Consider the following 21,358-nt stretch of genomic DNA (forward strand, 5'->3'; position numbering starts at 1 on the left):
TAAAGTTTGGTTTGGAAATTGTTTATCAACAGAATATAGTTTGAATGTCATGTATTGGTTTTTTTAATTTGTTTTGTTTTGAAGAGATTTCATAGTCTATGAATACGAAAGCTGAGTTTGTCAAACTGTTTTCACTCATATTAGACCGTAGTTTTTTACGATTAGGATTAAACGAAAGTCATTTTTTGTGGAGGAAATCAGTTTCTATCGATCTTTTATGGGTATTTTTACCTTCCACAATCTGAAAAATGAAAATTATAATACAGAACTTTATACAAGTGTAGAAAGGGCAAACTTTTTAGTTTACCCTGATAAGTTACTGCGTAAAATCAAAGTATTTTTCACAAAGTAAAAATGTTCTATTTATCAGTAACTTGTATTTAACTATTTTGCCTTGAAAAAATTGCCAAGACATAATATAATCATTTCTTAGCAATTTCTTTAATAGGCAAATTTGTTGAATACGACAAGTTACTGATGAATAGAACATTTTTTTTGTAAAAAATACTTTGATTTTACGCAGTAACTAAACAGAGTAAACTGAAAAGTTTACTCTTGTATAAAGTTCTCCATTATAACTTTCATATTTTTCAGATTGTGAAATGTAAAAATACCCAAAGAAGGTCGATAAAAAAAAACGATTGAGATGTTTGATCAATTTCACCAGTAGGTTGGTTGATTTGGCGCTCTGCGGCAGTTCGCTACTGCCTAGCACAGTTCTTTTCAGTTGGTGGAGAAACAGTTATTCAATTGATAACTTCAAGTTGACTTCTCCAAGGAATTTTATAAATTTATTTTTTCAGACAGAAATCGTTCGAAAATGGGAAGGTTACACGGCCGAAGAGTACAATATATATACTGAAGATGGTTACCAGATACTCATCATAAGGGCATATAGCAAGATATCTCAAAAAACACCAATTGCTATCGGTCATGGACTTAGTCAAAATTCATCAGGACTGGTATTGCGAGACGACAAGTCAATAAGTTAGTAATTATTTGAAAGAATCATTAAATTTCCAAATTCGAATCATCATCTCAAAATATCTGTTGTAATTATAAAGCGCTCTAAAGTTGGTATCCACTCCATTGGAAGTATTTCATATAACACCGAAGTTCAGAATTATTATATTTGAACATAATGGAAAGCCCCCTTTTGGCTTTCTACTTCTCCATCTTCAAACAAAAAATGTGGAAAACTTCCAAAAAAGAAAGAAAACAATAAATTTCAAAATTAAGTTTTGACGAAGATGTGTGTATCATACATACGAAACAACTACATTTGTATGAATATTGAATTATACAAAAACACTTTTTTTTATTAAGTTTCTACTCCAATCATTCGTTATGGAATAAGGTCGAATATCATTCACAGGATAGCTACACAATATAGTAAATGTGTGAGTGAAATAAAATTCCACTCTCACGGAACACTAACTAACCCACGGATATGATGGCATCTTCTTGAATACTAAAAGTTGCATTGATAGATAGAGAGAGGTATTAAGTGGCATTTGAGAAATCATTTTCAACATTATTGATGATTGGAGAACTATAAAAATCTATCTGATCATTCAGAACAATGTTGTTTCTGTCAGCAAGAATTTTTTTGATTCCTATAAATTTCTACATATTTAATTTCACAATTTATAAAATTTGTAGAATTTCCGAATTTTGTGTGAAACTATGAGTATTTTCTATGAGATGATTAGCGTAGTTGAAATCTTTCATATTCAATTTGTTATTTTTCAAATGCTACTCGGATCTGTGGTTGAAACTGCGGTCTGACCTATATAAGCCATTGCAGTCGTCGCACTTGATGTTGTAGCCCAAAATTTTTTGAATTGGTCCGGTCTTGAATTGGAATTATTTATGAATGATAGCAAATTGTTATTTGTCTTGAATGCTATATTTATACCTTGTTTCTGAAACAAACTAGATATTTTGTTTGTAGAATAACTGAGAGACGCAAAACGGTGGTCATTATTTTCCTCATGAAAAAGAAATTAAACTTTCTGTATTTTTTCAACTTTTATTTGTAACTATTGTTACTGCAGTTTCATCGTATATGGACATTTCTAAAATAATACAATGAAACTAAGAAAAATGTGTGCAAAATTGCAGTAACAATAGTTACAAATAAAAGTGGTAAAAAACATATGAAGTTTCATTTCTGATGATTCGAAGGTAGATTGAATTTGAAATTTCACACTTTTTTTTGTTTTGGTATTTTGTTTACGATTGAGGTTTTATATCCATTACTGACGGCAATCTAATTGATTCGGTTCAATTCTTTTCGAAAAATTGACTAGTATCTGTATCATGAAGTGGGATATTGCTTATAAACTTGCAGCAAAGTATGTTTATGATGCACCCATACTCTCATCACCTTGCATATTATTATTGCATGACTTACTGATATCCCGCAAATCCAGTCAAATTTACAAAAAAAAAAATGAAACAGAATCAAACAGATTGCTGTCAATAATTGATAAATAACCTACATCCTGAATAAAATACTGAAACGAGAACAATACCGTGAAACTTCAAATTCAATCCACCCTCTGAAATAACAATCCAATGGAATTGTTATTTCAGAGAATATCAAAAAATTTGAAAAAATATTATTGTATTCGAAGTGTACTATGATGCTGTAATGATTAATATTCGATAAAACGTTTCGTGTCAACATGGCCAACATAAATTTTTTTTCTTAAAACGGACCAGTCTTTTTCATTACAGATATTAATAAAGCAATAAATTCACAATCCAAGGGTATATAACATTTAATATTTTCATTTCCTTCCTAGTTATTTCCTTCGAAATAACTAGCATCATCAATGACAAAAATTTTAAATCACGGTCCTGTCGTTACTTTTTTGTATATAAATTGTTTCGATTTCTTCAAAATATAATTCAGTCAACCCAATGAATTCGACAGGTAGGTACCCTAACTCAACGAAAATTCGTACTTTTTCGTTTTGTAAATTGTTGTATTGCCGTAATCCTTCTTTCAAGTTTCTTTCTTCTTTGATTGACGACTTGTTTATTTTGTGGAAATTCATGTTCACCGAGGATACACTTTTTTCAAGGCTTGTTTCTCCCTAATCAATTATAATTCTAAATAATTTTATAATTCTCAATCCTGGAAGTATTGAAAATGTCAGTTTTTGGTCGAAATTCGATTGTTGAATAATTTGGTGTGGTACTACAGGTTTTTCCGGGTTTTCCTGCAGCGGAAAAAGCAAATACGCCACTGGAATCAATGAAGTCGCCCCGGAGCGCCAAATAATTTTTGTTGTTTCATAACTTCATGATGTGAATTACTTTCTTCCTTAGTTAATAAAGTTAATATATTTGGTATGATCAAATAGCTTTTCAAATCATTTACCACCTCAAACGCGTAGGCTTTGCTTGGTTTCTATGGCAGGAAATATGTATGCGTTGTTGATTTCTGTTGAGAACTGTCAGACGTTTATGAACATATCCAAGATGCATTCAAATGATGAAAGGACTGATATGATAGTCAGTAAAATGATAGAAATGGACAATTTTTTTGGCAAGGAATATGTATGTTCAGCTATATCCGAATCGTCGTATTCCGAACATCCATATGTATAGACGATTAGAAAGAAATTCGAGGGACTATGATGCAATTGACAGAAAGAAAACAAGAAAATGTGTGGTTACTGGAAGTGTGAGGAATCAAATAAATGTTATGAGTGAGCAAATATTACCACATAAAATTTACTCAGTGAAAACATCTTTTTTTTCCAATTTAGGATTGGACAGATACAAAAATTATGCTAATCAAGATCGTTCATTACGAGAAATTGCCCACGAAATGGGGATTTCGGTAAAATCCACCCAGAACTATTTTGAAAGATAAAAAATATAAATTCTACAGGATACGCGAAGTTCATCACGTCAATGAAAGGGATTACGGAAGGAGAGTACGATTTGCGAAGTGGTTGAGACGTAGAAATAGGGAAGTTGGAAATATTTGTAAAAAAATAATATGGACGGACGAATCAAAATTCACCGACAATGGTTGGTTTGATAGAAATATCCATTATAGGGAATGATACAAATGAACATTTACATAGGGAAATCAATTTCCAAGAAAGGTTGGGAATAAATGTTTGGTTGGGAATTTTGGGAACAAACATCCTTGGCCCTTTCTTTTACGATGATCATTTGAATACTGGAATGTATCTTTATTTTCTATTCAATGAATTTGATGACTTCTTAGATGAATTGCCACTGAATATCCGCTATGAAATACAATATTTTCAATAAGACGGCGCTCCTCCGCATAATACTGCAATAGTGAGAGAATATTTAGCTGCAATATTCCTAAGAAAATGGATTGGAAACAATGGATCAATTAACTGACCATCTCGCTCCCCAAATCTTAATCCTTTGATTATTTAAAGGATAAAGTTTTTTCAGCACCAAGTACCGATATCGACCAAATCAAACAAAAAATAAGATATGCATGTATTAGTATTACACCTATTATGCACCTATTATGTCTGGACCGACAACTTATGTGCATTCAACAAAGAGGTCGTCAATTCGAGCATTTAATGTAGATTGCCATGTAGCATTGATTTTTCGTATTGGTTTCATTTTTCCCAAAAGTTCATGGTGAAATAAATTGTTTTTCTGTTTGATTGTTGTCACTGATGATGGTGGTTATTTCAAATGAACGCTATAAAAATATTATATGTCATCAATCGAGAATCAACATTCTCGAAAGCTCGACCATATAACAAAGGGTATTCTTCAAACATATATATATATATATATATATATATATATATATATATATATATATAGAATTTATTTCATTACGTTACATACCAAAATGTTTGTAGCAAGTCAGTACAATCAATTGAATTCAAACGCCGGGGCACTACGCCGGCGCAGTAATTTAACACTGTTAACATTAGATGTGGCGTTGCTGCTTGAAAAATGAAGACTCTGTGACTTTTCACCATTTAGTTTGAGACCATTTGCCAAAAACCAATTTTCAGCCCTATCATCCACCTCTTTGGATATTCTTGTGAGTTCTGATAGTTCTCTATCTGAATATCGTCGGTCTGGAACAGAAAAGTAGCATATGTTCAAATTGGGCATTTCTCAGAATTAGCTCTCAAAGTTTTGATAGCTCTGTAAGTTTCTAGTGGATCGATAAAGTCTGATATCTGTGGATTATTTCAATTAACAGTTATTTTTGGTATAATAACTTTTAGATAATCATCGGAAAATATATTTTTAAAGAAATATACTGGACCTACGACAAATAAACAGCAAATGAAGTAGTGCAGAACCATCTTATATTGTACTTAAGATGGTACCATATTCATTTAATTGATATTGGGAGTGGAAATTGAGTACTGAACTATACTTATAATAATTTTATATGCAAAATTCAGTTCTATTGGGTGAATATAGAAACAACTGTGTTAAGTTTTACAATTTTTTTTTATGCAAAACCGTGTTTGATTATACATTATAAAACTGAAAAAATCGTGGGTTTGGTAAGCTCTGAAGAACATAGGTTCACAAATTGAACTTAACAGATATTGAGTCAATTTTAATATAAAAGGAAATCATAAACATAAGAAGACAACACATAAAAGACTAAAAAAACAAACTTCATCAGATCTTCGTTTCGTATCATGTTTCAACGAATTACAAAAATCATGATACTGGTTTGGAATCACCAGGTCCCTACAACTTGCTTGAAGATGTATACATTTTTTGGTATTGATAACAACTGTTTTGGTATAAGCTGGTTCGATCTGAAAAGTTTTAATAGGGCATAGCTTCTTTCTGGTATGCGAAGAAATATCTATTTCTTGATAATCAGTTTCCCAGTGATTGTACTCACAATAGTTGGTTTCTCCGAGTTTACCATTACAATTTTGACGTTATTCCAATTGACTTTGGTTCCCATAGTATGACGTGCATGGTTATTGAAACAACTTTCTCGAAATTTGGTGATATTGAGAAAATTGTTCATTTCTGTAATAATGTACGGCTTCTTTCTATAGGCAGTTCCCGCAATCGTATACGACTGAGCAGGAATGAGTATATTAACATTTCTTGAGGCTTTTTCTTTATTACTATGGATCGAATCTCCTTCATTCTGTATGTGGCCATTTTGAAGGAAGTGATGAACGATTTTTATCGAGAAGGATACTGCACAAAATAAATATAAAGCAACAATGTTTCTATTTCAGTTTTGGCCCCCGCAATTGTCAGAAAAAATGAAAACTCTCTTTTTTCTTCAGTCTTGAATTTTTCTGTAATGAAACGAAGTAAACAAGTGGCAATTTCTGTGGAACCTCGTTGACTTAGAGCTTCGTGCCACATATAACAATATCCTTGGTTATCACCTAAACTATAGGTTAGGTTGTAGGTAGGTAACTTACTTCTATAATATTGTTCAGACACTTCACATTTTGGAGTTTGTAGAACCTGCTCCAAGTCGAAAACTGCCGCACAGAAATTCTTGTCATCCCGTGCTCTCTCTTTTTCGATTCCTTTTCTCTTTCTACTCAATTCTTCATTTCTCGCATGGTTCTCAATTTCCTCTTTCATTATTATTTTTTGCTCTTCATTTGCATTTTTATACTTTTCACATAAACCACATAAATCTTTCTTGGGCTTGAAAAAATGCAAATTGAACCTGAATATATGTTCTGAATATATGTCTGTACATGGACTCTTTGGCTATATAAGAAATACATTTCTGATTACAGTATTCCTTATATAAATCGTACATCTTACCAATATTCAAGTTTGACGGTAAATATTCACGTTGAGAATTCCTTCTACAATAGTGGCTTTCTACTCTATCAAATTTATTGATATGATCTATTACACTTTGAATGGTAATATTTCGAAGGCGAGACGTTGTTTTAATTCCACGTAAGTCTCTTTCTACATAGCCGATATGATATTTGCTAAACGCAGTTTTCACAGTTTGCTCTGATATACTTAAGGTGTCTCCTAATTTCCAGTATGTTTTAAGAATTTTGTTTCTTTGAGCTATGTTTATTTTTTCGACACGCTTTTTCACACAATTATTATCACATCCCTTTTTGAGCTTTCTCTCAAGAACCACTTTACCATTCCAGCTAGTATACTGTTTGCCACTATTTCTTTTTTGCTTTAATGATATTTCGTGTCCATTCATGCACATTTCTTTGTCTTTTTCTTGTTAATTGTTTGGTGTCTGAAACAATGATATGCTTTCATTTGATTCTCGTATTGAATTTCATTACTTACTTGATTCTTCAGAGTTCATTTTCTCAACTTCTTGTGGTGCTACATTCTCCGAATTAGTGCTTTCTTTTTCAGCTCCCGAAAGTTTCGAAAACTGTTTGTTGAGGAAAGTGTGTTTCAATACTTCGTCTAATTTATTTTATATACTCACCCAGGGTAGATTTTTTGAGTAACAGATTTTTTTCTCTTATACTTCTTAATTCTTCGTACTCAACCTTGTAATCTGGGTCGTTAACCGAATCGTCACTATCTTCACAGAATTCATTGTATTTCCTGTTACAATATCAGTAGCTGCTTGATTATCTGAATTGTTTCCCATGAAAATCAATTCTTCATTTATTTGTTGAACAATATCAATATCTTCTGTATCATCGACTGTTTTAGTAATCATTATATTATCAGTATCGTGATTTATTCTCAAAGGTTCTACCTCATTCGTAGATCCATCGTTGGGGATATAAATATCACTCGATGGTGCTTGCAAAACAATGAAACTGTCTATCAAATTTTCCGAAACATTTTCGTTTGGAGAGGCGCCCTTTCTCGCTTCTATAATGTATATACTGAGGTATATTGAGAATTCCAAATATAGAAAAACTACACTGACTCACCTGCATCAGGCTGCAATGATTTTTCTGCTAGTTCTACAAGCTTTTTACCACGATTCATTTTCAAAATAGCAGATTGACGCTCGACAGTAAAAGTAAACGAAGTAATGGTGTACCGGTGATTTCCGCGGTGTTACAATTATTTGGTACTCAGCCAATTATTGTGCTTCAGTAAAGTCACATGCAAATATTGGCTTCAAGGGTGGACATACCACACTTTTGACCTACGCAATTGTCACATATTATCGCAGGCGCAAAAGACTATGGTGAGATACGATTGTTCTGCACTAAACATAAGGTGATTTTGGAATATTTTCGCAGTGTAGGTCCACGAAAGATAGTTTGGCACCAACACTAATTTATATTATGGACATAGGATAAATTTGCACCAAGTGTATAATTTCCTCAAATATAAGAGAATGAATGTATGGTTTTGCACATATAAAAAGGCTATTGAGGGGAAGGTCAGGATAGTCCTAACTCAAAATTATAAAATTTGGACTTGAGAGAGTTCTGAGGTGACGATATATAAATGTCGTATCATCGGCAAATAGTACGGTGCTAAATGGTTGCATGAATTTACTGATGTCATCAACATAAATTATAAATAGCAGGGGTCCCAGTACTGACCCCTGCGGAACGCCATACTTTACATGTTCAAATTTTGAAACTTTGTTGTTTACACTAACGGCTTGATATCTACTTGACAGGTATGATTTCATAAGGAAAAGTGCAACTCCCCTCACTCCATAATAGCTTAGTTTTTCTAATAGTATTTCATGAGAAATGCAGTCAAAGGCCTTTGAAAAGTCACAGAGCTTATTGCTGTGAGATTACCTTGCTCAAGACCCTTGACTACATTAGTGACCACGCTAAAAACAGCCTGAGCTGTAGAACAATTTCTGCGAAAACCAAATTGTAACTTGTCAAAAAAGTTATTTGTCTCAAAATATGCATAAATACGTTGTTTCAAAATTTTCTCGATGATTTTAGAAAGTATAGATATGATGGAGATAAGTCTATAGTTTTCAGCTAGACTTGGATTGCCATTTTTAAATAGTGGAAGGACTTTAGAAAATTTGAATGCATCCGGAAAAATGTCGGTAATAAATATCAAGTTTACAAGTAGGGTGAAAGGTTTCGAAATAATGCTGGTAGTTTCTTTAATAATTGTACTATTTATTTCATCGGAGTCTAAACATTTAGAATTTTTTAGAGAGATTATTGCATCTCGAACGTCTTCTTCAGTGACTGGACCAAGAAAAAACGAATTACAGGGCGCTGGAAAGTTTCTGAAGTTCAGAACTTCTTTCTCTGTCACAGTTGGAAGAGACTTTATGATGTTTTCAGCAACACTAGCAAAGTATTTATTGAAATAGTCGGGGGTTATATTGCATGTAGAAGTACTGTTTTGTTTATTTCTTTCAAAATTCATCACTTGCCAGAATGATTTTGATTTATTTCTCGATAAACGTATGAAATCATCATAGGCTAATCTTTTAGAATTTTTTAGTTGAGCTATATAGCACTTTTTGTAATTTTTATAGGCTTCAATATCATCCGGGTGTCTACTAAAGTCAGCTATTAGTCTAAAATTTGATAAATGTTGTCTCATGATTTTTAAATTTTCTTCGAACCAACTAACTGGACACTTTTTATTTTTTGCTTTTTGAGTTTCATTGGACACCATTTTTTTACAATATCGCTATAGGTTTTTACGATAAAAGAAGTCAGGAAGTCTACATCGTCATTGGTCTCGAAAAGACTTCATTCTACTTCATGTAAAGACTGCTTAATTTTTTCTATTCCTTTTTTTGTTATTACTCTACGAGACGTTTTTTCAATAATTTGAGGAGAGCTGTCCTTTAATAGAACATATTGAGCACGATGGTCTGAGATACATGGTTCAAAGACTCCGCATCCAAAGATTTTTTTATCTAAATTTGTCAAAACATTATCAATACAGCTCGCAGATGTTGTTGTCACTCTCGTTGATTGGTGAATAGTGGGTGTTTAACCAAAAGATAACAATACATTTTCCAAATCGTATGAAGATGTTGACTTACCTTCAAAATTAACATTAAAATCTCCCAAGATTATAATTTTTGTATGCGGATTTAAGATGAATTCAAGCAAATTCTTGAATTTTTCCAAAAATATGTCAAAATTTCCTTTGCCTGACCTGTATAGAATCACAACAAGGATTTTTTCATTTATTAATTCAACTCCACAGAATTCGGAGTTTTGTTCAATATCAAAACTTTGCAAATCTAATGGCTTAAATAATATGGACTTCTTCAAAAATATGGCTGTTCCGCCGTTTTGAATTTGTTTTCTGCAGAAATAGTTTGCTAAAACATAACCATCTGAATTTATACTTTTGAGACATTGCTCTCTCTGCCAATGCTCTGAAACACCTACGATATCAAACTCATATTCATTTCATAAATGGTTCATAAATGGAACCATCTATTGGTGTGACACCCAAGTCAACTTGACAAGTTTTTTATGTCGGTGTTGGTGGTTTGACCAATCAACCGACAACTGCGGTGGCAGACATTTGGGAAGCTAACCTGGAATGTCATCGAAAAACGAATCCACATGTTTCTAGAAATGATATGAAATCGAAAAAGGTTAATGCAGTCAAGCTGCTGGAAAATAATTCCATGAAAATCAAAAGATAAATGAATAAATACCATTCTGATCATTCCCATATTGATTTCAATTTAAGAGCCACCGGTAGACAGCATCGTCAGTACCGGGCAGGCCAATAGGCTGAAACAGCTGTCTAGCGGTGGCTCTTAAATTGAAATCAATATGGGAATGATCAGAATGGTACTTATTTATCTTTTGATTTTCATGGAATTATTTTCCAGCAGCTTGACTGCATTACCTAATAATATTAGTAAATCTCAACATGACGGATATAATAGTGCAATATAGGGGACATTTACAAGAATTTAATCCTGTCCAGGCAATTTGGTCAATTTATAGAAAAAGGTTAGAAAATTATTTTCGACTAATGCAATCAAAGAAGAGGACCGTAAGAGAGCCATTCTTCTAAATTTGTTAAATGAACAAGCATATAAACTTGTACATGACATGTGTTTTCCTATCGAGCCGGAATCAAAATCATTCAAGGACATACTTAACTTATTGGATGGACATTTTAAACCAACAGTGTCCGTATTTGCGAGTCGGGATAGATTTTTGGATTTACGTAAATTACATAGTGAAACACCTAAAGAGTGGGCAGCTCTATTGCGTAATGTTATTTTTACATGTGGTTTCGAAGGACAAACAGAGATAGAACGTGCGTTAGTTGATCGATTTGTGGTTGGCTACGACAGAGGATCTATAAAGGATAGATTATATGAGGAAAAAGCTACAGTGACTTTTGCTCGAATAGTGGAAATTTCCGATTCGAAATCTGCTGTTCAACCAAGTTTTCAATCGACATCAATCAAGAGAGAACCGGAAATTCATTTCGCCGGTACGAGTATTCGGTACGAAATATTCGAACTGCCGAAGCAGCACCTCCAGCGGTAGCAGTAAGGATCAAGCATTTGGATCGACTATCAGGCAAAAATGTTCAGTATGTGGTCGTAAAAACCATCAACAAGATAAGTGTGTTTTCCGTCAATATTCTTGTCATATTTGTAATAAAAAAGGTCATTTAGCGCCAATGTGTCCAAATAGAAAAAAGTAAACAATATCAGGCATGCAAATAATTTTTTGGAATCAGATAATCTTGCTTTGTTTAATTTAGAGTATAAATCTGATCCAGTCGTAATAGAAGTAATACTTGTGATAGCAGGCCGTCTACTTATCAATTGGATACAGGGGCCAGCTATTCAGTTATTTCTGAAAATTTTTATAAACTTAATTTTGGCAACAAAATTTTAAAATATACAGATAAGATTTTCAATCTATATAATGGAGGTAAAATTCAACCATTGGGTTCATTTGAAACTGAAATAGAATATAATGGAAAAATTGGAATGATAAATATTTTTGTTATTAAAAATGAAGGACCACCGCTTCTGGGACGGGAGTTGACTATTTTCAATTTAAATTGGTCAAATCTCCCTGAAGATTCACACTTCATTATAAATAAATATAATGATTTACTTTCACCCGGTTCAGGTACTTTCAACAAGGGAAAAATCTCGATTAGAATTAAATCGAATTCAAAATTTTTTAGAGCCCGGTCTTTACCATTTGAAATGAGAGATAAAGTGGAAAGGAGCTGAATAGGTTATGTGAATTAGGAATTATCGTACCGGTAGACTATTAGGAATGGGGAACTCCCTGTTTTAAAAAAAGACGGGTCGGTACGAATATGTGGAGATTTTAAGATAACAGTTAATCTTTTTATAGAAATCGATAGTTATCCTATTTCAAAAATTGATGAGTTGTTCGTACAACTACAAGGGTCTGAACAATTTACCAAATCAGATTCGTCGAATGCATACCAAAAAGTTTGTTTAGATGAAGATTAAAAAAAGTTGATAACAATTTCTACACATAGGGGGTGTTGTACCGTTACAATAGAGCACCTTTTGGGATCGCAAGTATACCTGCTAAATTTCTAAAAATGTTAGAATCATTACTGCAGGGTTTGAAAGGAGTCGTTTGCTTTATGATGGCATTCTCATTACGGGTAAAGGAACACGCAAGACGTTTGGAAGAAGTATTTTCCCGATTACAGGGGGCAGGTTTGAAACTTTCTTTAGAAAAGTGTAGTTTCTTCAAAAATAAAATAACATATTTAGGATACGATCTTGATAAGCACGGTTTGCATACATCACAATCGAAAGTTAATGACATTGTTCATGCACCAGTACCGCACGACGTTACTTCTTTAAAATCATTTTTAGGGTTGATAAATGACTACGGTGAGTTCGTTAGAAATCTTTCGACATTATTGCATCCTTTGTGGGATTGGTCGATGGATTGTCAGACGGCTTTCGAGGAAGTCAAGAAAATTTTATCTTCTTCACCTGTTTTAGTGCATTACAACCCAGAGCTACCATTGAGGTTGGTGACTGACGCTAGTGAATACGGGGTAGGTGTGTTGCTAGCACATATAACTCCAGACGGTAAAGAAAAAGTAATATGTTATGCTTCACGAATTTTATCAGAACGAGAACGTAAATTTTGTACTCTTGAGAAAGAAGGACTAGCAGTGATTTTTGGATCAATCAAGTTTCAAAATTTTTTATTTGGTAGACATTTCACATTGGTGACGGACAACAAGCCCCTTTCATATATTTTTCGTCCAAATAAAAGTATTCCGCAATTTTCTGCAAATAGATTACGTAGATGGGCGATAATACTCTCCAGTTATCAATATGATGTTGAAGTAGTCAAATCGGAAAATAATCCCGCCGACATGTTGTCGCGTTTAACACAAACAGAGGAAATTTATGTAGAAAACATAGATCTAAATTATGCCCATTATTTTTCAAAGAATGAACATTTTCCTATAGATTTTGAGGTGATCCGGAAGGCCACGGTCAAGGATGATTTATTGAAAAGCATATATATATATATATATATATATATATATATATATATATATATATATATATATATATATATATATATATATATACTAGTTAGGAACAAAATTACTGAACTATTGAGTACGTAGCATGCAAAAGAAACATTGATTCCACATTTCGACACTTTTTATTGTCACCATCGAAAAAACTACAAGAGTAAAAATATATATATTAACATATTGCTTGTCTTCGAGATTGTATGCAAATGGTGTAAAAATCATCAAATATATTTTTTACATCAAGGTCAAAATTTTAACAGTGGTGCGTGCCAATCTCTTAATCAGTAGACGCAACTCAAAAACCGTTTCATACGACACTAGTTGAGATGTATCATAAAACACCCAATGGAAAAGAAATTGACAGGTGTCCTAACTTTCATTTGATTAAAATTGAAGACATATTAGAATATAAATTCATTTATTCACAATATGAAATACTTGGAATTGAATAAAATTGAAGTTAAAGTATATGTTAGAAATTTGACAAATCATCAGGAAGGTTTTGGAGATTCTCTTGATCCAAGTACAAAAGATAGGAATATGTTTCACTTAAATGGTTGATTTCATGAACTTCATTTGAGAAATATATCACGACATGTTTCGCTAACACAGTAGCTTCTTTAACAGTGATTTGAATACTACAATTTGCTTCTTACGCTAATATTTATACACCACAGGTAACTACAATTGAGACTACCTCCATCAAATCATCTACACCTCTGCAACTTTTATATAAATGAGGTACCTCTTCAATTATGATCACCTGAAGCATATTACCTCACTCCCACATGAATAATAATACTTTCTCGTTTTTTTTAAGAAAACAAGTTCAATAATGGTGATCTATTCAAATCCAGTTGGTCATTGATTAGAATGTTTTGATTTTTAAGTTCAATAACTTCCATTGCTTCTAGATGATTCAGTTTCAAATCTTTATTTTTCATGTGTAAAATTTAGAACTATTCGTTAAAGATATGTTTTTCTTCCAAAAGATGATTTGAATATGTTGAACTTGTTTTCTTATTTACATAGTTCATATGATGACTCTGGATTCGATTCCTGAATGTTCTGCCAGCTCGACCAATATATACCTCAGTATATATTAGAAAATAAGTGGTTGAATTCAGTTTCTTATTGAAGCATACAGGTGATTGTGAGATGAAGGCCATCTCACAAAAGACTTTTTTTAGAGATAACTAGGTAAAGTTATTGGAAATATTAAAACATAGTGGAAAGATTCTACACCTGATTAGAATAAATTAAACGTTGTTTATAATATACCATGTAATAATTATGATTTAAATTATAATGGAACAACTTCCAGAACATTATCAAACAGAATAACTTCAGACAAAAGTGATATAAGAATAAACAAAAATATATGTGAACTAGCTCAACATTCTATTGAAACAGAAAACAAAATTGAATTTTATCAAGCAAGTTTCATATTCAGAAAAAAATATGTTTGAAAGGCTTTTTCACGACATGATCCTTATTAACAAAAATCCTAATAATATGAACAGAAAAACAGACATTGAAAATCTGAATATGATCTACAATAATTTACTAGACTTAGATAAATCTCGGTAATATTCTCAATTTGAAAAAAATGCATTCATTCATTCAATGAGCATTCATGGAATACAAAACTTTTCAATGATAATGTCACTCTTGTCATTATAGTAAGCTTTGAACGTGACATTACCAATATCAGATATCTGAAAATTATGACATTAACATCAATGCACCAATTTTGTGATTTTTTTTTGACAATAATCAATTTTCAATTGTAAAACTCAAATTACTTGTAAGTGTTGTCCATTTTTTCCCAGTTCTTTTCTATTGTATTTCATTTCAGCGTCATGACGAAGTCTCTATTCAGACACGAAAGCTTGACGATTCGTGAAATAGATTAAATATATTTCTCTCTTCTTACAAACCTCATAGAAAATTGTGATTCTTACTCAAAAGTGAGAAAAGATTCTACATTATAAGTTCAACGGATCTATAATGATTCAATTAAAAACTTGTTTGAAGTCAATCAGATTGACAACTATGTGATGTGATATCTCTTTTCAGCAATGTCTATTTAGATGCTTTTCTCAGATCTATTAATAGAAAATGGGGAAGTATTAGTCAGTTTTGTGATATCCATAAAAACGATTTCTTCAAACTTATAAATTTCCTTTTTAATAACACATATTTCTCATTGAATGGTAAAATTTATATACAAACTTTTGAGACTCCAATGGAAGCTAAGATTAGCCCCATTTTTCCAGCATATGTTATGTATGATCTGTTAGACTTGGTCTAACAGGTTCTTCCTTTCAATCTCTTTTCCATAAAAAATTATTTGATGATATGATTATCTCCCTTCCTCAAGATACAATACTGAAATTGTGGACATCTCCAATAGTTATGACCCTTATATACAGTTTAACAACGAACCTGAAAACAACGAGCAAAGAGTTCCGTTCCTGAATACTAAGGTAATCAGAATACACGATAATATCCTTCTCATAGATTGGTTTCACAAGCGTATCAGTTCTGTAGGTTCTTGAACTACTGTTCATACCATAAGCAATCAACGAATATCAACTTGGTCTAACAAATGAAGAACCGCATTCTACAGATTTCTGATCCCTCATTTTTTTCAAAAATGAGGGATCAGAACATATTATTTAGTACGTCATCTATTGACATTCAACTCAATAATAACAACCAGTTGGATAGAAATCCGTTAAAATCAAATAATATCACAATTGACACTGATCCACCTCCAATTCTTATAGTTTTAACTTCTTTACCATACATCAGTGATATGACACCTAAGTTATGCAGAATCTTCAAGAATTTGAATGTGAAAATAGCTCAACCATCGATAAATCATTTTCAAAACATAAGGATAAAACTCCTACAAATTTCCAATCTCAATTAGTTCATTCCATACCATGTTTGAATTGTAGTAATGAATATATTGGTCAAATGTCAAGACATATAAAAGTGATAGTAGATTACATCCTGAGAGAAATGCTCTCAGCAATTACGTTGTTAAAGAAGGTCATAATATGGACTAATAATTCAACCAAAATCTTAGCAATTGAGGAAGATTAAAACTAGAAACCAAGGCGAAGCTTAACCTATTTATGCTATATAGGTATCCCATACAGGTAAACCATCCAGGTGTACCACCCATACAAGTATACCAACCTAAATTAATTTTACAATTTTGCCTTATCTATTATTTTACAATATATGTTTATATAAAACAATTTTCAGCTATATAAGAATTTTTAGTGCATCGTCTTTTGACTTTCCCTCTAACACATGATAGGTTCACAAAAGAAAGACGTACAATACAGGAAATAGCAGCCACTAACGGTTTCTCGAAGGGTATTGTAATGAATCTGAAGCCGGCCCTGACCGACGCATGACGCATCACGGAATACCGCGAAAGAGCGGGAAGGATGCGGATGAGTCCCGAAATCCGCAGAGGGATCCGGAACGTTCGTTGACAATATAAAAACGTCGCTCTTCGTCCCGAAGAGTAGTCTGTACCAAGAAAGCGAATCGAGCGGTTAACAAACGGTGAAGATAAATTAAGCGTTAGTTACTGAGTGGTGTAAATAAATTAGTTGTGATAGTGAAGTATTGTTAAAATAAATTTGTTTAAGACAGTTAATTCTTTAATTCGTTACAATTGGTGTCAGAAGTGGGATGAGTGCTACAGTTGAAGAAGGGTCAGAGAAACATCTTCTACTTGGTGACCAAAAAGCATTCTCGAGACAAACCATCCTATGAAGATGTCTGGAGGAGTCTTACTAGACTGAAGGAGACGATGTTCGACCAAAATCTCGTGGAGTTGGCGATCCCGAAATTAGCCTCTGGGCTCGACAGGCTGGACTGGAGAATTGTGAGAAGCATGTTGGAAACGATCTTCAGATCCAGCGGCATCCAGATTCTGGTGTGTGGTAACCATCTTCCACGACCGAGCATAAAGACTGTGGAGTGTTACTTCCATCGAACTTCACAGTGCAAATATGGAGAGTTCTGCAGGTATCGACACACGCCAAGGATGACATTTCGGGGCGGAACGTCTTTAAGAAGGGGGCAATGTAATGAATCTGAAGCCGGCCCTGACCGACGCATGACGCATCACGGAATACCGCGAAAGAGCGGGAAGGATGCGGATGAGTCCCGAAATCCGCAGAGGGATCCGGAACGTTCGTTGACAATATAAAAACGTCGCTCTTCGTCCCGAAGAGTAGTCTGTACCAAGAAAGCGAATCGAGCGGTTAACAAACGGTGAAGATAAATTAAGCGTTAGTTACTGAGTGGTGTAAATAAATTAGTTGTGATAGTGAAGTATTGTTAAAATAAATTTGTTTAAGACAGTTAATTCTTTAATTCGTTACAGTATTGTAGATGACATAATAAGGAAGAAGAAGTTTAGGTTGAGAATGAACGAAATCTCGACTTTCAGAAAGGACAAAAACCAAGATAAATACATCTCAGTTCCATACCACCAATATACGAGGAACTTTGGAAAGATTTTCAAGGAACTACTTTTGAAGGTGGTTTTTAAAACAAGTCATACACTACAGAGCCTTTTGGGAAGTCCAAAAGACAAAGTCGAGAATTCGGAAAAGTCTGGAATTTACGAAATTGAATGTAAGGACTGCGTTGCAAAATATTATGGACAGACAAAAAGATCTATTAAAGTAAGATATAAGGAACACTTAGCACACTTAGAATATGGAAGACCAGAAAAATCAGCAGTCGCCCATCATCAAGATAAGTTAGACAAGTCAACAACAACAGGCAACTAGATGCCTATGAGAGTGTAGAAATAGTAAACACGATAATATTATGAATAACGATGACGAACCTATACCAAAGAACATACTATATAGCTTGTTCAAATGAAATAAGGACACATTGCAAAAATAAATTTAGATAGGCAATATTGTGAAATAATTTTTATATAGCTGAAAATTGTTTTATATAAACATTTATTGTAAAATAATAGATAAGGCAAAATTGTAAAATTAATTTAGGTTGGTATACCTGTATGGGTGGTACACCTGGATGATTTATCTGTATGGGATACCTATATAGCATAAACAAGGTTAGCTTTGCATTAGTTTATAGTTTTAATCTTCCTCTTTGAAGATGATCACTTGGTGATCGAAACACGTGTCGAGGTAATAAAAATAATGATTTGGTGTTGGGAAAAAAACTCCAGTAATATTCATTACTACAAAGGTTCCAAACAGTGCATCATAAATAATTGCTTTAAAAAAAGATCAGACAATGATCATTTCAGTGACATCTATGCCTTAGGTCTACTCAATATGGATAAAAATTCACATGATTTTCAAGTCAACAATAATGCTGAATACTCATTAACCTAACTCATAACAATTCTTTGAAATTGCAACAAATTTCAAACCTCCCTATGGTACTTCATTTTAATAATTTTTTTTTTAATGTCATGAATTTAACATTCATGATAATTATTTATTGATAATTATACTTTCAGCCAAGTTTTTAGGAGATCACGGATATGACATATGGATGATCAACTTCAGAGGAACATCAGAAAGTCTTGGACATGTCAATAAATCAGCTGATAATCTTGATTACTGGACCTTTAGGTAATGTAGAATTTCTTTATATTTGGAATTATCTGTCATCCATTCACAATCAATAATTGCAAAGTCATCTATGAGTTAATTTTCTCAATAACAAAATGAACTTACAAAAGCCTTCTGATTGTGGCATGTAGATAACATTGAAATGATATTTGTTATAGCTCTTCATGCTACAAGTATTGAATATGAATATTATTTGTCCCATTCTAATTCAGAAATAGGATGAATATATAAAAAAATCCCACTCGTTTCTCCACAAAACTTTCGATTTTGTATACACTACTAAAAATCAATGTACTCCTTCATAAAATGCTGATTCACATTTTCAGGCCATTGAATTACCAATTTCTCTGTATGTCTAGAGTCAGCATATTTCTTGAGCATATTTGAAACAAAATATGTAAAAGCCGACGAAAGCTGACGAATGCAACGACACATTTGTAGGCATCAACAAGAGGCATCTACCAATGAGTTGTCCTAACGAATAAAAATATGAATGAACGAATGTAGAAACCGACACAATAAGGGAATTTGAAATAAACTGCTGCCAATCCCAACGGTTCTAAATATTTCTGACCAATGGTTGAAGCCTCTCGTGAAATTCACGAAAGGCTTCAACCATGTGTCTCACAAAAATGTGATAGTAAAACACATTTTTGAAAAAAAACTACAATTTACACGCTCTGAAAAATAAACTTCTGATTGAATCGAACTCATCAATTCATTAAATGACACAATTCATTTGATATAAAAGCTTGTAGCAGAGTTTCACCTATTCTACACAGAGTATGATTTTGGGACGGTGAACATCTTCGTTACGTAACGCGTTACGATGCCAGTCTGTCCGGCGTCCCTCTCTCACGCATATGACAGTAGCAGACGGACCCCTCCTTTCTCGTCGAACAGACTCTTCTCTCTCCTCCCTTCGCATGATTCAGTGTTTAGTGTGCCATAGACATATACTGTTGAAACTTATGGCTCATGGTATGAATAATATATGTACATATACAAAACAATCAACAAAAAATTTTAATATTGAATGACCCTTTCTTACATTATCATATCAATATGCATGAAATTTAGGTAATAACCTAAGCTTTTCACAAGTGAAACAATTTCAGTATTAAATAGTTCAACTTAGATTAGTTTGAATTATCACTTCTGTTGGGCGTCCCGAGACGCACACATATTTTTTTCCTTAGAGTCACTCATGTCGATATCAAGTTATACATTGTATTCTTCACACAATTTAAGGAACAACCGTTCCAACGATTTGCTGTTCTCATAGAAATATGATCTGCTGACAGCGTTTTCCCAAGAAATCCTTATTTCGATTTACAGAGCGATTCACACTATTTGAACTTATATTTTATTTAATTCTGATTGTAACTCCTGCTAGAGACAGTTGTCTCTAATTGTACTTTCATAAAATGAATATATTTTCAAAGAGACAATTTTCCGTTCTGAGTATTTAACTGGCGCAGTCGGTAGGATTTGTGCAGTGCGTTGAAAGAACTTTTTCGCGACTTGAAGTGTCTACATCTTAAGCAAGACTCTAAGAAACGACTCTACTTCTTGAGGCTACAAGGAATCATCGGAGAAAGAACTGGAGACTACGAGATTTTGGATCATCAAAATAACTGTAGGTGCTGAATTTCCTTTTCGCCTTTACTGAATCCTCTGCACAAGGATTCCGGTGAAGATAATTCAAGGCAGTTCATTGCGAACAAAAACAGTGTTTATTCTAGACGAGTTATTAAAAAAAAATTAATTAATTTTGTGAATTTTTGCTAGCAGTTTGAAAAAAATCTAAGCTAAAGGCGGTACTAGAGAATTATTTATCAAATATTGATTCATGAACTCACTTGACGGGGAACCTCCCCACCAACGAATTTCTCAATACCAGGAAAACCCCAGAACCAACTTCAGAACTCAATACGATTCAAATCAATTACAAAATCAATCACGATTTTTTCAACACAATCAAACGCCAAATTTAATTTCAGAAGAATTACTTTCAAATGAATATGAAAACCCGATTGATTTCTATGATCAACTTGCCAACCTATATCAATATTAGGAACACCCCAATCCGAATGAAATCCCTGATCCAAATAAATATTTCAATAACGAATTCGACCAACAACAATCTTGTATTTCAAACAATCCAGACCCTGAAGAAATCGCAAATTTTCAGGCAACGAGCCAACAAGGCCAATTGACTTAGCCGA

The 21,358-nt window shown here is 33.1% G+C and overlaps 1 protein-coding gene across 3 annotated transcripts in view; it reads left to right on the forward strand.

The window, feature by feature from the left end:
• Positions 1 to 21,358, forward strand: part of LOC111511600 (gastric triacylglycerol lipase-like) — a 397,870-nt gene that overhangs the window by 190,383 nt on the left and 186,129 nt on the right. For all 3 annotated transcript variants that reach the window (XM_074170078.1, XM_074170077.1, XM_074170076.1), the window contains exons 2-3: positions 804 to 987; positions 19,016 to 19,130. In XM_074170078.1, coding sequence (XP_074026179.1) covers positions 804 to 987; positions 19,016 to 19,130 — 299 coding nt within the window. The remainder of the gene's footprint in view (positions 1 to 803; positions 988 to 19,015; positions 19,131 to 21,358) is intronic.

This window comes from Leptinotarsa decemlineata, unplaced genomic scaffold (assembly GCF_025532065.1).
Source record: "Leptinotarsa decemlineata unplaced genomic scaffold, Ldec_3_MD MMD2_P_RNA_scaffold_6, whole genome shotgun sequence".
NCBI lineage: Eukaryota > Metazoa > Arthropoda > Insecta > Coleoptera > Chrysomelidae > Leptinotarsa > Leptinotarsa decemlineata.